Raw genomic sequence first — 20745 nt, 5'->3', positions numbered from 1 at the left:
AAAAAAAAGAAAGAAAAGAAAGCCATCAGATGTGTTTTCATGGCTTCGTGACAAGTTCTAGGGCCAAAAGCAGAGGTTGTTACAGTTAAGTTTGAGCAAAGTCCAAGTGAGAGCTGCTAGCAATCACAGATCTGAGAAGAAAGACTTGATCACCTGAAAGAGAGTGGTTGCTCTTTATTCTGTCCAATATAGACCTGCCAAACAAGATTATTATGTAAGAGATTCAAATTTCAGCTGTGAGATTGGATTACATGCTCTTCAAATTGTCCCTGCCCCAAAACTCTGTGGTTCTCTATACAATTTAGAGAACTGGACTCAGAACCTCTGCCTTTGTAACACTTGCAGTGCTGGCACATTGTACGTACTCAGAATATATATTTTGAATAATTTAATGCATGGTTAGAAGCTGGGTGTGGAAAGAACTCTAAAGGAAAGAAGAAAACCTAAGAAAATGAAACAGGAACCAGGACAGTGACTTCTACTCAGAAGACCAAACCAGAATCTTAGGCTTCTTCTTTGCCCTTGTTCTTCCTTGTTCTTTCTCGATGCACCTTCATGTAGTGTTATTATTATCACCTCCGTGTATTATCGCAATCACCTTTGTATACTATCACTCCATACACTAGCTCTTTAAAAATTTCTCAAGTATGATTACTTTCTTCTTTCCTTTCTCAGACCATCATATTAAAACAATCTTCCTACTTCTAGTCTTCCCTTCCCACAATACATTCTTCACACTTCAGCTAAAGAGATCTATCTAAACAATATTTTGGAACCTGCCTAAAATCCTTGTTATTCCCTAGCAGCCATAAGATAAATTCTAAATGCTTTTATAAAATCCCTACATTATCGGGTACCTATTTATCTCATCAGTTTTATCTCTCTCTGCTTCCCACCATGCACATTATGGTCTTAATATAGTTAATATCTATTTCTTATTTATAATTTTCCTGTTTCCTAGTGTGCATGTATTCTGTTCCATTTTCCTCATCTTTTGTATAGTAATGATAATAATTATCTATTTTACATATAATAAATATTTAATAATCACATTGAGCTGTTATAATACACAAGGTGCTGTTCTACATACTTTACATTGAATTATCTTTTAATTGTTACAAAGCCTTTGAGGTAGAAGCTGCTATTTCCTTCACACATGAAGAAATGTAGCTTTCCCAGCACTGTGGTATACAAAAGTGCAGATCTCCTGAGCCCAGAATTCCTTTGAATTATTTAGGATCTCACAGTGAGGCCACAATTTAAGGAGTATGTAGTGTGGTCTTTTCCACTGGACGTTGAATCCCCTATATAATTTAAAATAGTCTGTAAAGGAGTCATAAAAGGATCCCTCACTCCCTTTATACTCTGAAAAGAGTAGCAGATTTTTTCTCCTAGAGAATAATTAGTTTCTTACCTGACCCCATCTCATCCTTCAAAATAAGCAACAAATATATTCAAACCAAACACCGTTTTTAAGACTGGGAGAGGTAGATAGTTTCAAATCACAAGATGCAATTTTGTGTTACAAAATTGCCTTTTTCTGATATAATTAGTCCCACATAATACCCCAGTGTTTGATATAACAATAGTTATTAACAGTAATAAATAAGCAGTGTAAGAAATGTAAATGTGTGCTTGAATCAATCTAACGTTATTCATTCCAGTAAAACTTACAAAGTCAGTGTCTAATAACAAGAATATTTTAGTTCCTTTTTTAAAAAGAAAAAAAAGCCACAAATTGAGGTACATTTAAGCATGACATTGAAATCTTAATCTAGAAAGAATTCTCCTTAACTGTTTTCACAAATATAAGATCTTATATTATCTCTGTATCATATTTTTCAGAAGGTCATCAAAGATGTGGTTTCTTCCCTAGTTATTTAAAATTAGCCATTCAAACTTCTCTTTCTTGTTTCAGAAGTTCTATTCATATGCTGTTGCCAGGGTTTTATAAAAAAAAAGTCTTTACCAAAAGAATTTTCTTTCAAAAAATATGTGTATGTGCGAACATACAATTAAATGTATTTATTTTAGATTCTACACAATCGAAGTTTTAATTTGGGCTTGACTGAATTACGTTTGCTACACAAATTAATAACAAAATTCTGAGAAGAATAAAGATTTCTTAACCTATGTTAAAAATGTTTTAAATATTTTAACTATTTGAAGTCAATATTAAAGAAAAGTTATTTCTAAAGTAGTGTCATGATGAACCATACTTAAAACTTCTAAACTATTTCCTTTCATTTGTAAGGATCACTAGAAATGTGCTTGGCTATTTATTTTTATCTCTTTCCCATCATCTGTCTTTATATATAAAGCAATTTCTACCATTACCCTGAATGATCCTATATCCACATATATCATCAATTTACAGCCTAACTTTTAAATTTCATGGCTTTGTCATTTTCAGTGTCACTCTCTATTCCAAGTTAGATACCCCTCATGGTCATACTCTAAATTTTGTCATCACCTTCAAGTCATGCTATTCCAAAATTACTAATTGAAGCATGTTATTCCTTCCTAACCATAGGTTTTCCTTTATGCTTTATCAACTTTTTTCACTACCATATTTTTAAAAAATTCTATCCTTTCCCAGTGCATTAACCCCTTTTTATCCTTTCCCTTCTCCCTATTTAGCTTAGATTCCATGTCCATAATTTCAACACAACCAAAACTTCCTAAATTCCTTTACTCCTCATTCATTTGGTGACATCCACGTATCATAATCACAGCCACCAATGAATTTTCTTTCTCCATGTCTATATTTGGGCACCTCTGTACTGCTGGAGAAAATTATAATAGGGGAACTTGGACAAGCTTCATTTGGGATTTAAACATTGCCCAGTAATCTCAATATTTTTCTCTTGCCAATCTTCTTTCTACTCTGCAACTTTTTTTAGAGACTTCTACTGTCCTTAAATCTGCATCTTCTCCAAATGAGCTCACATTCTATTTCATAGGGAAAAAATAAAGAAAACAACTGAGTACTCTGAATTATTTGCTGCAAAATACACACTAACACTTGCCCCCATCCTCTCTTAGTACAGAAAACTAGGCTACTTTTCTTCTTAATTAAAACCATTCCTTTCTGTTTTCTCAGTTATATCATGCTAATTTCCCACTTGCTCTTATAGCTTCAAATTCAGCCCTCTTCTGTGTTATGGCTATCACCATTTAAACATTCTCAAGTTTACTTATTAAAAGAATCCTTTCTTCATTCTACTTTTCCCCTCCAGTTACTACCCATTCACTCCTCAAGCTGGTGTTATTCACTTAGAAATATTTCTGAGTTACCAACTTGACCCTTCAAAAGCAAGAGGCGATTATATTCTGCATATAAAGCTCATTCAGTGTATTGTTTCATGTAAAGTTTTACATCCAAAGTTGACTAGTTTATAAGCAGGTGAAGGCCCATTCATTTAGTAGGAAATCTAGACTATTAAATTGAGGTAACTGAAAAGTTTAAGACCTTTGTTTTAAAATATAAGACATATGTTAGCTGGCAGTGTCTTCTTGTCATGCCTGGATATATACGGATGTTCCAAGGAAAACACTATTCCAATAATTGAATTTGATCTTATTCATTAGATGGTAACTTCAAATCTGTTCTTTTCCATGGCAATTAAAATTTGTTGTTTGCCTGTTACTTACAGTGGTCTTTAACTGAATAACATTTATTCTTGACCAAATCTCTCTTGCTATTATTACAACCTTGACAATCTGGGGTGGAGAATAATGAGGTTATATGTTACTATAAATGACTACTTGTAAGAAAGAATGCGTTAATTTTTATAATAAGAAAAATTAAACACTTTATCAAGACCCAAGAAAGTGTTTGCAAATACATATTACCTCTGATATGAATTTATAATATATTACCACAAAATCTCTCAGAATTATTTTAGGACTATAATAGCTTTTGTGTTTTTCAGAATATATTTTTTAGAAAGTCATGAGCCAAAATACCCAATATTTTCAAGTGAGATAGCTGCTCAGTATGTCTCTTAAATTAATTGACCATGGACAACGAAGTTCATAAAAACTATGAGAAATTAGATAACTGATACAATTTGATAACAAATATATTAAGATATTTGGTGCAAGTTTCCTATTTTCAAAAATGATAAAGATATGAGGAATATTAATATTATACTCTGTGCAGATTTAATAAGCTTGTTTTCTTGGTGAACAATCCCTAGATAGTTGATAGGCTAAGAAATATTATTTTGTTCATGGTAATAACCAGCCCAAAATACTTTGGGCAATTTTCATGGACAGTTCAAAAATTGCCTTGATTTCAGAGCTCATTCAATAATTCACAGGTTTGTTGACAGGAAAACCATTTAACCACCTAGAAGTTATCTGTTTTTGGTCTTAATTTTCTTTTAGTTCATCTACGATGTAAAAACTGTGCCTTAAATTTCTTAAGAAATTGTTATGCAAATTTGTATAAATAATTATGTTTTTGTTTATTTGAAAATTTAAAGAGCTCGCCACAACTGTTTGGGTGCTAAGGTCAAAGAATATGCATTTTCCTGTAATGCCCATTTAATAAAATAATACATGGTTTCTCTGAATGAATGCGTTTATAGGAGGCACGTGCAGGGTGTTCCCATTGCCACATCAAGCTTTTTTTAATAATGATTATGTAATAAAAAAGGAAACTCTCTAACTTGCCTAATTTCTGAGATAAGAATTTCTGCTTCATATTTTGTTACATTGAATGTATTTTATGAGTCATAGTAAAGTTTTATTTTTCTAAGATTTAGTCTATTATGCTTGTCTAGAAAATTTAAAATAATAATCTCATGGATTTTTGTTGAATTATTTAAATTCCATATTTTTCCAGTGCCTCTACTATATCCAGGGATCAAGTAGGCTCCTTCAAATACTACATTTAAATCAATGTTGTTTTTCTGACGATTTCTGATAATATTGGTGAACCAATCTGGTGCATTATTTTCCTCAAAGCAACATTTACAAATATCTGTTGAAATAAACGTTTCTATTGAAAAAGACTCAAGTGGCACAAATTCAAAACTTTTTTTGAAGTTCAAATAAAGGAAGAAGTAGTGATAAAATTCAAATATTCTGGTTACGAGTGCGTACATATTAACAAAAAAAATAACGTTATTATAGCACTTGTTAGAATAATAAAATTATGGACCTGAATGCACAAATTTTGTCTCACCCCAAATTAAACTGAGGAAATTCAAGATCAGACCTTGCTAGTAATTTTGACCAAAAGCTGTATGAGAACTACAATCTAGATATTCTGGCGTTCAAGCCATTGTTTTCTTCAAATTGCTTCCTCTCCAGAAGTCTGCTATACTTTTTCTTGACCTATAACAGTAGGCTTATAAGCCATATGAGAATCTGATCACATTTTAGTAAATTATTTGCTTCTATTTGTAAAATGACGCAGGAGTACCCTGAGGTAAAGAATGTTCTTTTACAAGGTACCTGATTTCCTCTTGGGATACACTAGAGGCTGGGAAAAATGTGGTTGTGCATGTTTCAGAGTGGCTCTTTTCAAGAAATAGACTTATTGGTCAACTATTAGAACCAGCCTTAGCCTCATCATACTTTTGGATGCAGTGAGTATTGCGTGTCAAGGTATAAAAAAAAAAAAAAAGACACCATGTCTTTCTTATATCTGAGCTTTTGCACTTCTGAAATGATGCTCTTGTTTTATTCCATGGCTTTCTTTGGATTGAAATGTATCCATTAACATTTGTGTGCTTTTCTTTTCCATCCATCCTTCTCCATCTCATGAAAAGCACATCTGGGTAAGTTGAATCATAATGGCTGCTGAACATGTTTATTTTCAGCACCATCCTCTTTTTCTTTTATCTTTAGTATTTCTCTTTTCGGTTGTAACACAAGCTGCACTGCCTCTGACCTAAAACAAAAATTGTGATGTGTATTTATTACCATACCATAAAAGGAATCATTGGTTCAGAGAAATGTTCTTTTAGACACAATGTCAACAGACATTTCAGACATCATTTCCCCCTGCCTCTCAAATGATTCTCTAGGAGTTAGTGTGGCATTCAGTGAGGCTTAAGGAGTAGTTGCAGGCCACTTGGGTACTTTTAACTGTGCTACATGACTGACTCTGCCTGTGTGTTCCCTAGGGCTTTTTGGTTCTGCACTGGCATTATATTCAAAAGACAATTTATTGTCAATTACTAGAACTGCACTTAAGTAGAGAAGGTTAAAGGCTGGGTCTACCTTAGTAGAACTTTTACACTCAGATTCCAAAGTACTTCTTAGTTTTGGCTGAACCCTTTCGTTTATGCATTCTTTTCTTTGTTTCCTGTGCACTGGTACTTTTTTTTTTTTTTTGGAGAATACTTTATTAGTTTTTATAATCAAACCCATGTGGATAAGACCTTACAGTGCATTACCTCTGTACAAATGGAAAAAATTATGTTTAACATTGCTAGACCAATATGGCTATTAATTTCTGTGCAGGGCCAACCCAACATGGTACAACTGAGATACTTTTTTTCAAAGTTGACAGCACAACTAAAGGTTCCAAAAATTTATTTGTTTTTTTTATAGTAAACAACCCATAGCAGTATGTTACACATCAATAGCAGCAACAGCTTTTTCATGGTGATACTTAAAGCTTTAAAAAAAAACTATACTATTCAGATTACAGTTTTAAATTTCAAATCTTGCTATTCGAACTAAAATTAGAATGTATTATTTATTAATAAAACAAATTGTGCTTCAAAGTAAAACAAATTATGCTTTTATAATACTTATAAAATATTTGCATTGGTGTAAACTTTTGCATTGGTAACATGGTGAGCTATTTGAAACACTTTAGATGGGAAGACATATTGCTTTTAAATTTAAAGCAAAAGAACAGTTGGGGGGAAATAGAAATAAAATGGCTCAAATGAGATGCAATTATCCAGGAAGCTATGGAGCATGTCGCTAATGGGCTAGATGGGCATTTTATATACCAATACAAGGTCATGTGTTTTATAATAATACTTAGCTCATTTGCATGGCTTATATATGTTATATTTTCTCCTACTCTAATTTTATGTTGTAGTTACTACTACCAATTATTTAGCAATGCAATATTTACCTCAAGAGAATTCATGATATTAAGGAAAGCTCTAATAAGTGGTCTTAAATGTAAGCTGTGGTTAGAGTACTATTCAACTATGCTGGCTAAAAACAAGTTTTAAGATCTTACTTTTTAAAAATTATTATTATTCTGATGTGGAATTATTAAAACATTATTTTCATGTCATCAGAAAATATTGGTCTTTAGATTTCTAATGATTTTTAAGTTTCATGAGGAAAAAAATCCCAAGAAATAAAACATTTTCCTGCATCCCTTATACATGAAATGTTGAAAAATAATAAATGCATGATGTATTGTCATTTATGGACTTTAAGGAACTAATATAATTGCCTTAATTCTGAAATGCAGTTTCTTGTCCTGAACACTCTCCTGGAACTTAAACATTTAGGACCTCAAAATCATCATTAGTACTATTGCGAAAAGGAAGTTTAGGAGATTAACATGTCAGAAGACACTATAAACATAGTGAAGATGTGGGGAGAATTGAGGTGAAAAGAACATAGAATCAAGAATCAGAAAACAAGAGTTTAAGCTCCAACTTTCCCATTTGTTTGCTGCAAACCCTTGGGTGACAGACTTATATTCTCTGTACTTACTAATATTAGTCTCAACTTCCTAGTTTTCACAGGAATATGAGAAATATGAATAACCTCAAAGCATGGAAACTATATAATAACTTCAAATCTGAGTTAAAGTGGGCTCAAAATTAGATGAAGCACTAAAGCAATCTAGCCTAAATTGTATGTAAAAAATCTCGAAAATTACCAGTGTTCCTCCAGTAAGTCCCCAATTTACTATCAGGAATTGACTGGGGAGAACAGACCAGTGTCTTGCAAAAGTGAAATTGTTTAATGGAAAGTAATACAGTATACCCTAGTTTTCAATAACAGCATGAGTAATTTATTGTTACATCACATTTGTGCATGTATGTTGTTTATACCTTTTTAATGGTTTTGAAAGTAATTAAATTCAAAATAAAGTGAAGAAAGTAATTATATAAATCCCAACTCAAGTTCACAAATAAATTATATTTCTTTTCTGAGACTATGCCTTCCATTTCAGAGCAGCTTAAGAAAAAAGGTTTCAGTATGAATGAACTTTAGTTTTAATGTAATCAAATCATTTCAGTTATAAACAGCCTACCATGTGTCCTTAGAATATAAATAAAACACAATTTAAATGTATAATAGACTTTTATATACACTGCATATGAAAATGTGCCATAATAAGATATACGAAAACATACTCTTACACTTGTACACACACAAAATTCCAGTATGCTGTACTTTCAAATGCAAGTCAACTATGTTAATGTTGGATTTAAAACTCTTAATTATATGGAGCTAAATATGTATACTTAGGTAATCAATGTTCTGAAGCAGCTGATTGAAATTTTTAATATATTTCTTTTTAGAATAGTTGTGCTAATTAAGATATACATCTCAGCTTTGCAGATGTTAAAAAAAAATGAAGGGGTATCATATTTTGTTTATGTCTACTGACCAGAATTTCAAACAGTTTCTCAAATATGTATTTTTTATTTTCATAGAATTTTTCAACAAGTATGGATTTCCGAATGATAGAATTACAGCCCATTGGTTCATTGGTTAAAATTTGAGGAAATCATATTCTATTTATCCTCCCGACTGCTGAGTTTTAATGGAACAAGATACATTTTACAATTAATAATGGTGTGGAATCTATGTAAATTTACCGTTAGTATTATATTTGGAAGTTTTATTCTCTATGCTACATGGTTAAGAAATAGATTCAATTGTTAAGTTATTTTGACTTATATTTCATTCTTGGTTTTTATTGAGCCACACATTTATTTCTTCTGGTAATACCAAAAACTAAGCACTTATCATGTGCCACAGTAAATAAATAAGTTCTAAAAATAAAATTTTCAACCAGAGAATTACTTTGTATTACAACTGCACAAAATCAATTGAACTGAAACAAATTAAAATAAATTCAGCTTTTTCATCCTGATTGAATAAATGAGGCCTGCTCCTTTATCTAGCCAAAATGCAGAACCTGTTATTGGTGGAGAGCAGCAACAAAAGAAAAGTCAAAGCTCCTTTTTCTCTTATAGTATTGAGGATTGAAGTGTGTGAAACTGAAGGGATAAAGACTATATATATTAACCAGGAGTCAGATAAATATGTGCCCTTTCTAAATAAAATGGAACAGCAGGGATAGAAATAAAGACAAGAAACTATCATTTCATTTAATACTAAAAATGAGATGAGTGTTACTATCCTTTTTCAGTTATGAAAAGTTCAGAAAGGTTAGTTAGTTTGTTAAAGGATAGTGTGGTGTTGAGAGCTAACTCTGTGGCCAGGTTGTTTGAGCTCAAATTTTGGCTCTGCCGCTCGCTGACTCTATGCTCCAAGTGGCCTCCATTCTTCAGTGTCCTCATCTGCAAATGTGTATCAACATTTATCTTATTGGATTGTTGTAAAGATTAAGTGAATTATACATTTAAAGTACTAAGAATAGTGATTCACACATAGTAAGTGGTAAGTGTCTGTTAGCTATTATTACTTGGGATTCAAACCTTAATTTGTCTACATAGAGAAACTTTGCTCTTTCAAACCATGATATTATATCTCAGAAGAATATGAAGTGGCTCAGATGAACAAGGCAGCACATTAAGTTAATCTCTATTATAGTATTCGCTGCATTAAATTGTAATATAAATTAATTAATTACTTTTAAATAGAATTTTACATTTTAGATGAGAGGTATAATAAGTATGATAACTGGAGCATATACAAGTTATAATATTGGTGTAGAAGAGAAAATTAATTCTGCATAGGAAAGGTTTTGAAGTGTTAATAAGAAGGATAAAGTATGCATAAGCTATGTCAGAAGGATGTTTTAGCAGAATAAGAAGACATATACACAGTCATGAAGGGTAAAAGAGAATGAGATATTTGGGAAATGGCAAGTATTTCATTACTGATAGAGCAAAAAATGGGGAAACTGCCAGGGCCCAGATCACTAAGGGGTCTTTTTAGCCATGCTAACATATTCGACATTTATTTTGAGGAAAAGGGGGAGGTTTTTAAGCACGCAAGACTTATAAAAAGATTTATGTTTAGAAAGTCGGGAAGAAGATGGGAGATAGGGGATACTAAAGCAGAGATAGACTCGGAGAATCTATTGCCATGATCCGTAAATAAGGATTTGAACAAAAGCTTTAGTAGTAGTCAATTTACAAAATATCTTATGTAATGTTTGAGAGGGCATTTTCATCTCTTTCTGCATCTAACCTGGGTAATTGCTAAGCAAAATTCTTATTCTTTTTTTGAGATGCAATAAGTAGCTGGACATTAACTGAAATGTAGAATACTTAAAAATTGCCATATGATCAAGGATCCTAGGTGTTTGTCAACAGTGAGACTTTGTGGATTTCAATCTAGCAATCTTTCAAAAGATATTCTTGGCTAGATCATGCAAAGAAAAACGGAACATGGTGCAATGGATGAGCAAAGTCTCATCTCAGAGGCTTTAGATGTGGCCCATGCATTCGTTGCTAATTCACAGTCTCAATGAGTGAAGTGATGCTGACACTGTAAATTTTCAGATTTTAATTGTGGATTGCGATGATTACAAAATTAAAGGGGAAGGAGGTCATGATGTAGGCAAACAGTAAGATTTTGATAGTCAAAGAAGAAGGGAAAGAACTTACTAGCTCTGGAAAATGGTACTTGCAAAAATAGAATTAATCATGTGCAAATTATTGGCCAAAATAAATTTTAAATTCTCATTAACAGTAAGGGAAGATGAGTTAAAGAAAGGTAAATCAAGACTAAATCAATTTTAGTCTTTATAATTCAGTTTGTAATCTAGACATTTGAGGAATCATTGTAGATTTTCAAATTTTGCTATGATAAATGGCTCACATTTATTGGCCGTTTCCTTTGGGCAAATCACTGTTGTAATCACATGATATACATATTTTTTCTTATTTAGCTTTCATTCCAACCCTCTGAGGTTGGTATTGTTATCAACTTCATTTTACAGATGAGGAAACTGAGGCAAAACAAGGTAGCGTGGCTTGTCTATGGATGCATACCTAAGAAAAGAAGGCACCAGGAATTGAGCTCAGGTTTCTAATTTTATTTTTATTTATTTATTTATTCATTTTTTAAGTGAGACAATCCTTGGTTGACCTCACAGATTGCAAGGACCTTGTCAATTTACAATCCCTTATTTTTTTTATTTTTTGCACCTGCAGCCCCTGGTCTTCCTAGATGGTCTCTCATCCAAGTACTAACCAGGGCCGACCCTGCTTAGCTTCCAAGATCAGACAGGATCAGGTTTATTCAGGGTAGCATGGCCATAGACCAGGCTCCTAATTTTAGATGCTACTGTATTACCTGCTCTGCTATGACAGTAGATTTTTTTTTATGGCAATGTATTGAAAGGGTAAGAAGCCTAGGAAAAGGGACCAATTAAGAGGCTGAGGGGAAAAAATGTATGGTGTCACTAAAAATAAAAGGTAAAAGAAGATGAAATTTAAAGTATGAAGGGAAAATTGACAGGCATTCAATAGAAGGTGAAATGACCACCCTGAGTGGCAGAGGAAATGGTACTCTGTGGTATTTAGATAATCATATCACAAATTGGCAGTCCAAAAATAGCATCCGAGGCAAAATATTCTGAGAATAAAGTCTGTTTTCACTGACAGTGATGAATCATCTACATTGGGAAGAATATGGGAGAGACTACCACCCCCATGGTCTGTGACTTTTTTGAGTAACTAATGAATTTCATCTCTCAGAGTTTAACATTTTATTGAATTTGTCGATTTACAAGTTGTTCCCCCTACTGTAAGAACAGGAGAACAGGATTTTGTATGCCCTAGAACTAACTGACTTAGTTAGGCAGTCAGACATGTGATTTTCTATAGACCTTTTATGTGCTAGGTTGTCTTCAGCAAACAAAGAATAAAACCAGATATCTGACTCAAAAAAAAAAAAAATGATAAAGGTATTCTAGAGTAGAGCAATTAGTACTATAGAGCCTATGAAAGGAAGTAGTAAATATTGCCTGAGGGGTTAGGAAAGGTTGGCTTCAGAGAGGAATTATTTTCGTTGTTTCATAAAAATCAAGATAAAGTGAGTGAGAAGACAAGATGGGGAAGCATGTGGACCTTGTTTAGTGTGGCAGAAGTATACCTTACAAATACAAGCATACTCCACCAATTAGATCAAAACTGCAATAGTTGAAGAAAGACATAAAACCTGAACAGGAAGAGCCAGACACTTCCATTTGGATTGAGCCATTTAAGCAAAAGTCATACTTGCTTAAATTAGTCTGGGTCAAGAAACTACAAGCCTGGCAAATGTTCTTGATTTACTTACATTTTTTAGATGCTCTCGATCCTTTATCTAGAAACCCTTGAGTCTGGTTATTACGTGGGTGCCCACACTTTGTTTCTGTTCTCATAGCAAGCACAGGCTTCCCTCTGCACATTTATGTATGGGCTTGCAAATTTTACTCACACATCTGAGTGTTCACCACATATTGGGCCTTCTTAATATGTCACATTCCAGCTATGATAAGTTGCAGAGATCTGTATTAAGAAAGGCTAAGGCTTCTGGGGAATCCAACAACATCCCTTTCATTACAGACCAGAAGCTATTTCTTCAAAATACTCAATAATTCAGGAGTTTTTTCTGATTCAAAATGAACTTCCCTTACAATACTGATTTTCTTTTTTGAGTTTTCACACAGGTAATGACAATCCTGTGCCTGACACTTCCTCTAAAAGGAAGAACTATTGATGGCCTCTAAAATCTAATTTAAAAGTTGAAACAAAAATGTATGCCCATAACTATAGTGATGCATAAATTATCCTTTTGGAAAGGATGGCAGATTAAATAGTAGATAGTCTGGAGAAAAATAAATAAATAGAAAAGAAATGAAAATGTTCCTTCAGGCCTGTATAGAAATACAGTAATTTTCAGACTCAGATTTATACTGGGGAATTGATCATAACATTGCTCTTAAAAAATTGCCATTTGACCTTTCAACAAGTTGTATGCATTCAGAGAGAATGCATACCTTTCCACACATGGACTGGACAAACAGAGAATATCAGTATATCCAAAATGCCTGTTTGGGCAAAATCAGTTTTTTGCTTAGTATTTCCTAAACAGTGCAGGTCACTCTCTGGCAGTGACTCCAAAATATCTGATGAGAACTAGCATGCTCCTCTACATTTAATGCCACCTTTGCCCTTAATAATCTGTTAGGAAATCATCACATATTAAACTCAGTGATTTCCAACCATTGTAGCATTGTCTATATTGCTTTATTTTTCTAAAATTGCTTCTTTCTCACCCAGTAGGCCCAGATACATGTCTCTTATAAATTCTGTATGGTACATGGGTTTTTTGTTTGTTTGTTTGTATAATTGAGAAGAATTAATTTTAATATTGCTTTGAGAATTTCAGTGTACTTCTTGATAAGCCTTTTCTCTGGATTAAAGAAAAGCAGGTCTGGAGTTAGCATCGTGAAGCCCACATCCTGATATAAAACCCAGCCACCCACCCCTAATCTTCCTGTTTCTCTACAGTTTCAAGTGTGTTAGCTCAAAGGCCTCTACTTGGTTTTTAGCCCTACCAGCTGGGGACCAAAGAACAGAATCCACTGGACTTGAGCTCACTTATCTCATTAATTTTGCATACTCTCACTTAAGTTACTTTATGAGAATCTGTGATCTAAGCACAAGAAACAAAAGAAAATTAAAAAAAAAAAAACTTTTTCAAAAGTCACATTGCCAAATGATTTTCCAAACAATTATATGATTAGACTTTTCTTCAGAAATGGAATAGAACTATTTTGAGCACATTAAATCAGCTCTTAACCAGATTCCTATTAGGGGTCCTAAACCAGGTCAGACTCTTGGAATCCCCTGGAATGGGTAATATTCTGACAAAGTGGCTCAAAAAATGAACTAAAGAATACATTATGGGATACAATTTACTGAAACAAAAAGTAGCGGAATATAAACACTGACTGACTGTTCAACATTCAGAGCTGTTTAGTGAGTACTTCTTCTTTGCCTGACCATGTTCTAAATGCCCCAAATTCACCTTTGAACAAAATATATGAAACTTTGGTCCTCCTAGAACTTACTTTCTATATGATAGAGTGAGGAATAAATGACACTGTTAGAAGATAAGTGTCATGAAAACAATAAAACAAGGGATAAAGATAAGGAGTTTCTAGTTGGAGTTATGCAGGGGAAAGTAAAAGAGATTCAAAGAGAGGGTTATATTTGAGTAAATATTTAAAGTAGGTGAGAGAGTAAGCCACATGGAGATGGAGGGGACAAGCATTTCAGACAGAGGAAATAGTAGGTGCAATGGTCCTGAGGCAGAAGTGTGGGCTGTTTCCAGTTCACAGTAAGGCAACCTGTGTTGCTGGGTGAGAAGGCAGTTGAATTGGAGAGATGAAGAGGGAAGGGTGGATTCTAACAGCTGCACTGGCTTTTACTCTCAGTGATACAGAGAGTAATTGATGAGTTATGAGCAGAGAAGTTACATCATCTGACTTAAATTTTAACAAGATCACTCTAGCTTGTGTGGTACATTTTTTTCATTAGGGACCTAGTCAGAACTTTCACAATTAAAATGTTCTAACCTTTAAAAATAGCTGTTGTACAACTCATATAATCTATTTGTAAAAATGTTATGTGCATATTTACTTGCTTTTTTACTAGATGTATAAAAGAACAATTGCAAAGATGTACTTGTCTCTTTCCCTTTAATGCCACTCACCTGTCACATAACTGAAAATATTCCCTTCCCTAATGTATATAACATGCTGACTCTTAACACTGCTCTTTAGCTCTGTGGAGGTCTACTTTAAATTTTCTTTTACATATTCCATGCCTCTGCCCCTCTACCCTTACTGCTTATCCTGCTTGGAACACCATTCCCATCTCTTTAGTACCTGCCCTTCAAAGCTAGCACAGTTTCCACAAAGACTTAAACAATTGTTTTCATTCCTTTTAGCCCCTTTTCAAAAATCCTCACACTCAGAATGTGCATCACTAATTATTAGCATCTATTTGTATATGGTACTATGTTTTCAGTTTCGTGTGTTTACTTTTTCTATCAAACCAGGGGTCTCCTGGAAAAAAATGGGTCCATGTTTCTATTTCCACAAGTCTTAGCTCACAATATGTGTTCAATAAGTATCTGATGGTTTGTTGACCCTTCAACCCATTTCTATCAATATTTCTGTCACGGTGAGACTAGGCTATTTAAATCTAGTTTTCAGTAAAGGAATGTCAAGAGGAAGCCTGAGGGAATAGGGTGATGGTAGAGCAAGCCAGGTGAAGAAGTCCCGTCTAGTTTTTACTGAGATTCAGGGCATCATTGTTGCTGTTCACTTTCCCAGGTGCTGAAGAGCTTACTTGCAGAACTTACCCATGTTTTCCTTACTATCCCATCAAATGAAACAGCAGTATATTTATGTGTCTCTTCAGCCACTATAATGTCAATTTTTGTTTTACCTTCTTGCTTATTTTTCACACTACATTTTTGTTGGTAGCATCCATTGCAAACACAAAAATCTCGTGTCGAAAGGCATTTTGATTAAATAGTTTAACATATAGTCTACCTTGATGAGCAATTAATTGATTGATAACAGAAAATAATCAAATGTTTCATTTTGGAGTTCATATATGATATTAATGATGAATTCCTAAGCATAAAAGACACATTCAAAATAAAGCAATTAATATTTTTTTTTATCATTTGTTTACAAGATCAACACATACTAAGAACAGAGAATACATTTTCCAATGTAGTCCTGGCCAGGTATATATCAACTTACGTTTCAAGAAAACAAATTTGCTATTTCAATAGTGAGCTATCTCAAATTGGTTTTATAAATCCATGTCAATTCTAAATGCTCATAGTGGAAACAGTGATTAAAGATGAATCTGTTGATGTTCTTTAAAACTTTTTGTTGTCAGAAACGACCATTAGTAGTCAGTGAGGGGTTTCACTTTCACTTAAAACAGAAGTGATTATAAATGAAAATAAGTGTACTATTGAATTTCACACCTTATATTGCTTCGTTGTGATGAAGTCAGTTTACCTGAGTTCTCTTCAAACCAGAAGTAATTTTGTAGTCTAGACAAAGAACTAACTTGTATGATAGCCACCTGGACCCAGAGAACATTCTAAAATTAAGTACATCATTTGAATGGGGCTGAAATGACCAAATTTTTCTTCTGCCTCTATATACAGGCATTTTATCTACCATTGAAATATTAAAGGGAAGTGAACAAGGCAGATGGAAGAAGCCACATTTAGTTCATATAATATATGCCTGAATATGCATGTGTGGGCCATTTTCTTGTAAAAGGGATAAGATATTTGCTGATAATACAATTCTGCTTTGTAGTCCATAAATATTTAATGGTTGAATTTTAGTGAATAAATGTTGAGGGAAACTATTTTTAGATGTTAATTTTTCATTTCTAATAAAATCAATGAGTGATTTGCATGTATTTTTCAAAGGAAGAAGGCATTCTATTATTCTGTATTACCTCATAGAAAGCTTATGAAGGATTATTGTTTTTTAAAAAAAGTAATGTAATTAAAAATAATCACGACCATCTTTTTTCATATTACCTGACTAATAATCTTTGCTGTATACTACAGGCATGAACTTCTAGAAGAAGCTCGAAGAAAGGGATTACCTTTTGCCCAGTGGGATGGGCCCACAGTAGTCGCGTGGCTAGAGGTAAGAGAATTAAACCAATCATTAATAATTAGGTAGGTTTTTTAGAGAGACAAATAAAGGCAGATACCTAAAGTCATAGCTCTCCAAAAGTCTGGAAAAGTGCAAAAAGAGAATATTTTGCTTCAGCTAGGGACCCATGGACATTGTGATTTTACCCTTCTGCTTTCTTATGATTGTGACAGAAGGATACACCCAATAGGATAAAAGGAAATGTATCTAAATTTTACCCACTTCTTGTCTAAAGTGAGAGAAGAAACAAGTTTTGAGCCACACTTCTGTTGTTGCAAGAAAATGTCTGTGCCAGTCCATCAGTCCAGAGTCCTTTCTCATCAGCAGGCTACAGAGAAGAACAATCTCCATACTTAATTTAACACTTCCGTATTATTCAAAATATTACTGCCAACTAACTATGTAGAGAGCCATTCCTTTGCTTGTAGTTTAATTCCTGAACCTTATTTTCTCAAGCCTAGGAGCTAGCCAGGTTTAGACCCTTGGAATAAAGCAAAAGACTTATCTCTTCTCTTCTATGTCTAAACTGAATGGTATAATGAAACAAGGACTACATTCAATATTTTCTGCCCAACACAGAGGTTTGTAAAAATTAACTAATGCCTAAGCAGGTTAGAGGGCAGCAAGAGCTGACTAGGACAGTGAAGGAAATAACATATTTGACCACAAAGAGATCTTTTATGCTACTTGTAAGCCCCTTCCATTCGATTCTCTAAGTGAGCTTCTGGAAGCTGCTTAGGATATGCCAATGTCAGGGCAAAGAAAAATATAGGCTTTTCCTGCCTGGCATAGACAATTAGAACTCATTGTTTTAAACGACTTGGGATTATTATATCACCCACCTTTGTTCTCGTATTATAACCAGAGCTGACAAATTAATCAATAAGAAAAATTAAAACCTATTTTAGTTTTAAAAAATGGTTCTATATAGATAGATAGGAAAATATGTTTTGTTCTTTTTCTTGAACTAAGTGAAAGAGGCATGTCTTGCTTTATTTTATTCTCTCATATCAGTCAGGGAAATTTTTAGCAGTTTAGTGATCAGAGCTGCTTGTTCCAAACATGTCTTTAAAATTACTATATTTTAAAAATCAATTATACAACAAAATGCTCAAGGAAGATATCTCAAAATTGATAGCTATTCTTTGTTCGGTTCCACTCTAATAAAATGAACTACAGTTTGACAGTTAGCTGCTATTTTGGCAAGTGATAAACAATCCTTTTGATGATTAAAAAAAAAAAAAAAGATTTACTGACATTAAGGGGCTAGAAAATGACAAGCAAGTGAAGTTTGTGCTAATTAAACCTATCCTGAGCACACAGAAATTGCTCATAATATGCTTCCTAAAGTGACTCAAATTATAAAATGGAATAAGCAGGGTGAATGAGCCAGGTGATCCAATGAATGAGAGCTCTTAACTCTCACCTCTGTTAGCACTTCCTGTGTATACAACCTGCTAAGAATGATGCTAAGTCTGATGCTTCACACACCATTTATCCACATCAAAAACTTTTTAAAAGTCTAATCAGGGATGACATTGATAACAATGTATTGGCAAGCATTTGTATAAATCCAAAATTTCTACAAGTTTTTTTTTTAATGGAAATCCAAATACCTTGCTTAGAAAAGAGGAAGTAGAATATAATTAGGATCCAGTGCAAGTATATTTAATTGTTTAGTTATTTTGAAAAACTTGAGTTTATAAACTAAGAAGTCAAGTCCCATCTTTGGTTGTATCTAGTCATACCTGTGAAGGTAGGGTTAATTCCTTGTGCCTAATCTGCCGGAAAAATATATAAATAATTCAGTCATGCACTGTACTTAGATATCTTCTCTCCTTTCTTTTATCCTAGTCACAGCCCAGGCTGCACTGACTCAAAAATTTGGCTTTTTGTTTACTTGTTTTTTTCCCCTTTAGAAACAAGTAGCCTTCCAATGTGACAGACTTTTTTTTTTTTTAATAAAAGGATATCTATATTAGTTATCTATTACCACGTAACAAACTATATCCAAACTTAGCATTTGTTTTCCTCATAGCTTTTGCGAGAAGAACCTGGAATGGCTTGGCTATTACCTCTGTTCAAAGTCTCCCACAAGGCTGGAATTATGGTGTACTCCAGGGCATCAGTCATCTCAAGACTTAACTTGGGGAGAATACACTTCCAAGCTGCCTCATGTTTTCACAGTCATGATTCAATTTCTTGCTAGCTGTTAGCCAAGAACATGTTCCTTGCCAGATAGGCATCTCCATTGGGCTACTCACAACATGGCAGCTGGCTTCCCCCAGAGCGAGAGCTCCAAGAGGAAGTGGGGGAGGACTAGCAGGAATGAAGCCACTGTCCTTTTATAACCTAATCTGGAAAGTGACATCCCATCACTTTTGTCATAGTCTGTTCCTTAGAAATAGGTCACTCAGTCCAGTCTAAACTTAAAGGAAGAGGATTACACAAGGGCAGGAATGTCAGGAGGAGGAGATCATTAGGATCCATCTTAGGAGCTACCTAGCACAATGCCTTAGATTATTAATGTTGAATCTCTTCACTGTACAAGTGAGAAAAATAAGGCTGAGGTTTAGGGGGTTACACAACTCAGTGATGACAGGGAAGGAAACAGAGTCCAGACCTTCTGATTCTTGGTCCAATGCTCTTGGCTTCGTATTTTGCTGATTTCTAAGTTTTTTCTCTTTCTCTTACTCTCTCACTTTTCTCACTCTAATGTTCTCTCTCTTTTTGCTCAATCTGTTCATATCAACAAATAAAATAGCCCCCCCAAAATCAGTATTTTGGTCATTGAAAAACCAAGGTTTAAACTGCTCACTTGCACATGCCCCACTTCTTACTCGTAGCTAAGTAAGAAGTATGGCTTCTCACCCATAGTGCCAGATGAAGGGAAAGTAAAAAGAAGATTCCTTTTTTAAGATGATGTAATTATGATCCTACCACATGCGTGTGAGTTGGTATTCACCAGTGCTGTGTCAGACACTGTGCTGTGCTCATTGCACTACTGATTCAGTTGTCTTTCAAGAGCATCCAAGCAAAGTTGAAAAAATTAAAATCTCTAATTTTTAATGCATTATTCATTTTGTTACTCTCTTTAGCTAACTTTAGTATCTTTCATTAGCATATTTCATTCTCCAAAAATATGTTTATATAGAACATCTAATTAAGTTCACACAGCTATCACATGGTATAGGTTAGTACATGAGAAATGCAGCTTAGCTACACTGCAGGCTTTGATCAAAATCATATGGCTGGAGGTGGTAGAGCTGTCTCTTTCTGTACATTCAGAATTTCTCTGCACTCAGAATTCAGAAGGAGAGTTATAAATTGAAGTCACGTATTAAACATTGATTGCACCTTCACCAAACACAGCCTGTAGCTATTCTTCTTGTCCTAACCCCAAGAGGGGATTTGGTGTTGTGCAACTATTATTTTTTATCTTTAATAATGAAAATTAGTTGTTAAATTGCAGACCCTGGAGACTTGATTTCAAGTTTTTATTTCTATCACTGCCTAGCTGGTATTTTTAATAAATCACTTAATACCCTTGTGCATCTATCTCCTATGGGGAAAATAATAATAGCATCTATCTCATGGGATGGTGGCAATAAAAGGTACTTCAAATAATGCCTAGCATATAAGAGACACTAAAATTTTATTATTATTATAATCTGTGCACACACTTTTTTCTCTGTCCAACAGCTCTGGTTGGGAATGCCTGCTTGGTATGTAGCAGCTTGCCGAGCCAACGTGAAGAGTGGTGCTATCATGTCTGCATTATCAGACACCGAGATTCAGAGAGAAATTGGAATCAGCAACCCTCTGCATCGCTTAAAACTGCGATT

The 20745-nt window shown here is 33.9% G+C and overlaps 1 protein-coding gene and 1 pseudogene across 1 annotated transcript in view; one reads left to right on the top strand and one right to left on the bottom strand.

The window, feature by feature from the left end:
• PPFIA2 (PTPRF interacting protein alpha 2) overlaps window positions 1–20745 on the top strand; it is a 465706-nt gene that overhangs the window by 398846 nt on the left and 46115 nt on the right. Inside the window, 2 exon segments of the mRNA XM_011374878.1 lie at window positions 16810–16891; window positions 20603–20745. The exon segment at window positions 20603–20745 is cut by the window's right edge and continues 20 nt beyond it. Coding sequence (XP_011373180.1) covers window positions 16810–16891; window positions 20603–20745 — 225 coding nt within the window.
• Window positions 11349–11467, bottom strand: LOC111730062 (annotated as a pseudogene).

Source organism: Pteropus vampyrus, unplaced genomic scaffold (genome assembly GCF_000151845.1).
Source record: "Pteropus vampyrus isolate Shadow unplaced genomic scaffold, Pvam_2.0 Scaffold9, whole genome shotgun sequence".
Taxonomy (NCBI): domain Eukaryota; kingdom Metazoa; phylum Chordata; class Mammalia; order Chiroptera; family Pteropodidae; genus Pteropus; species Pteropus vampyrus.
This window is presented reverse-complemented; position numbering and strand designations above follow the sequence as displayed.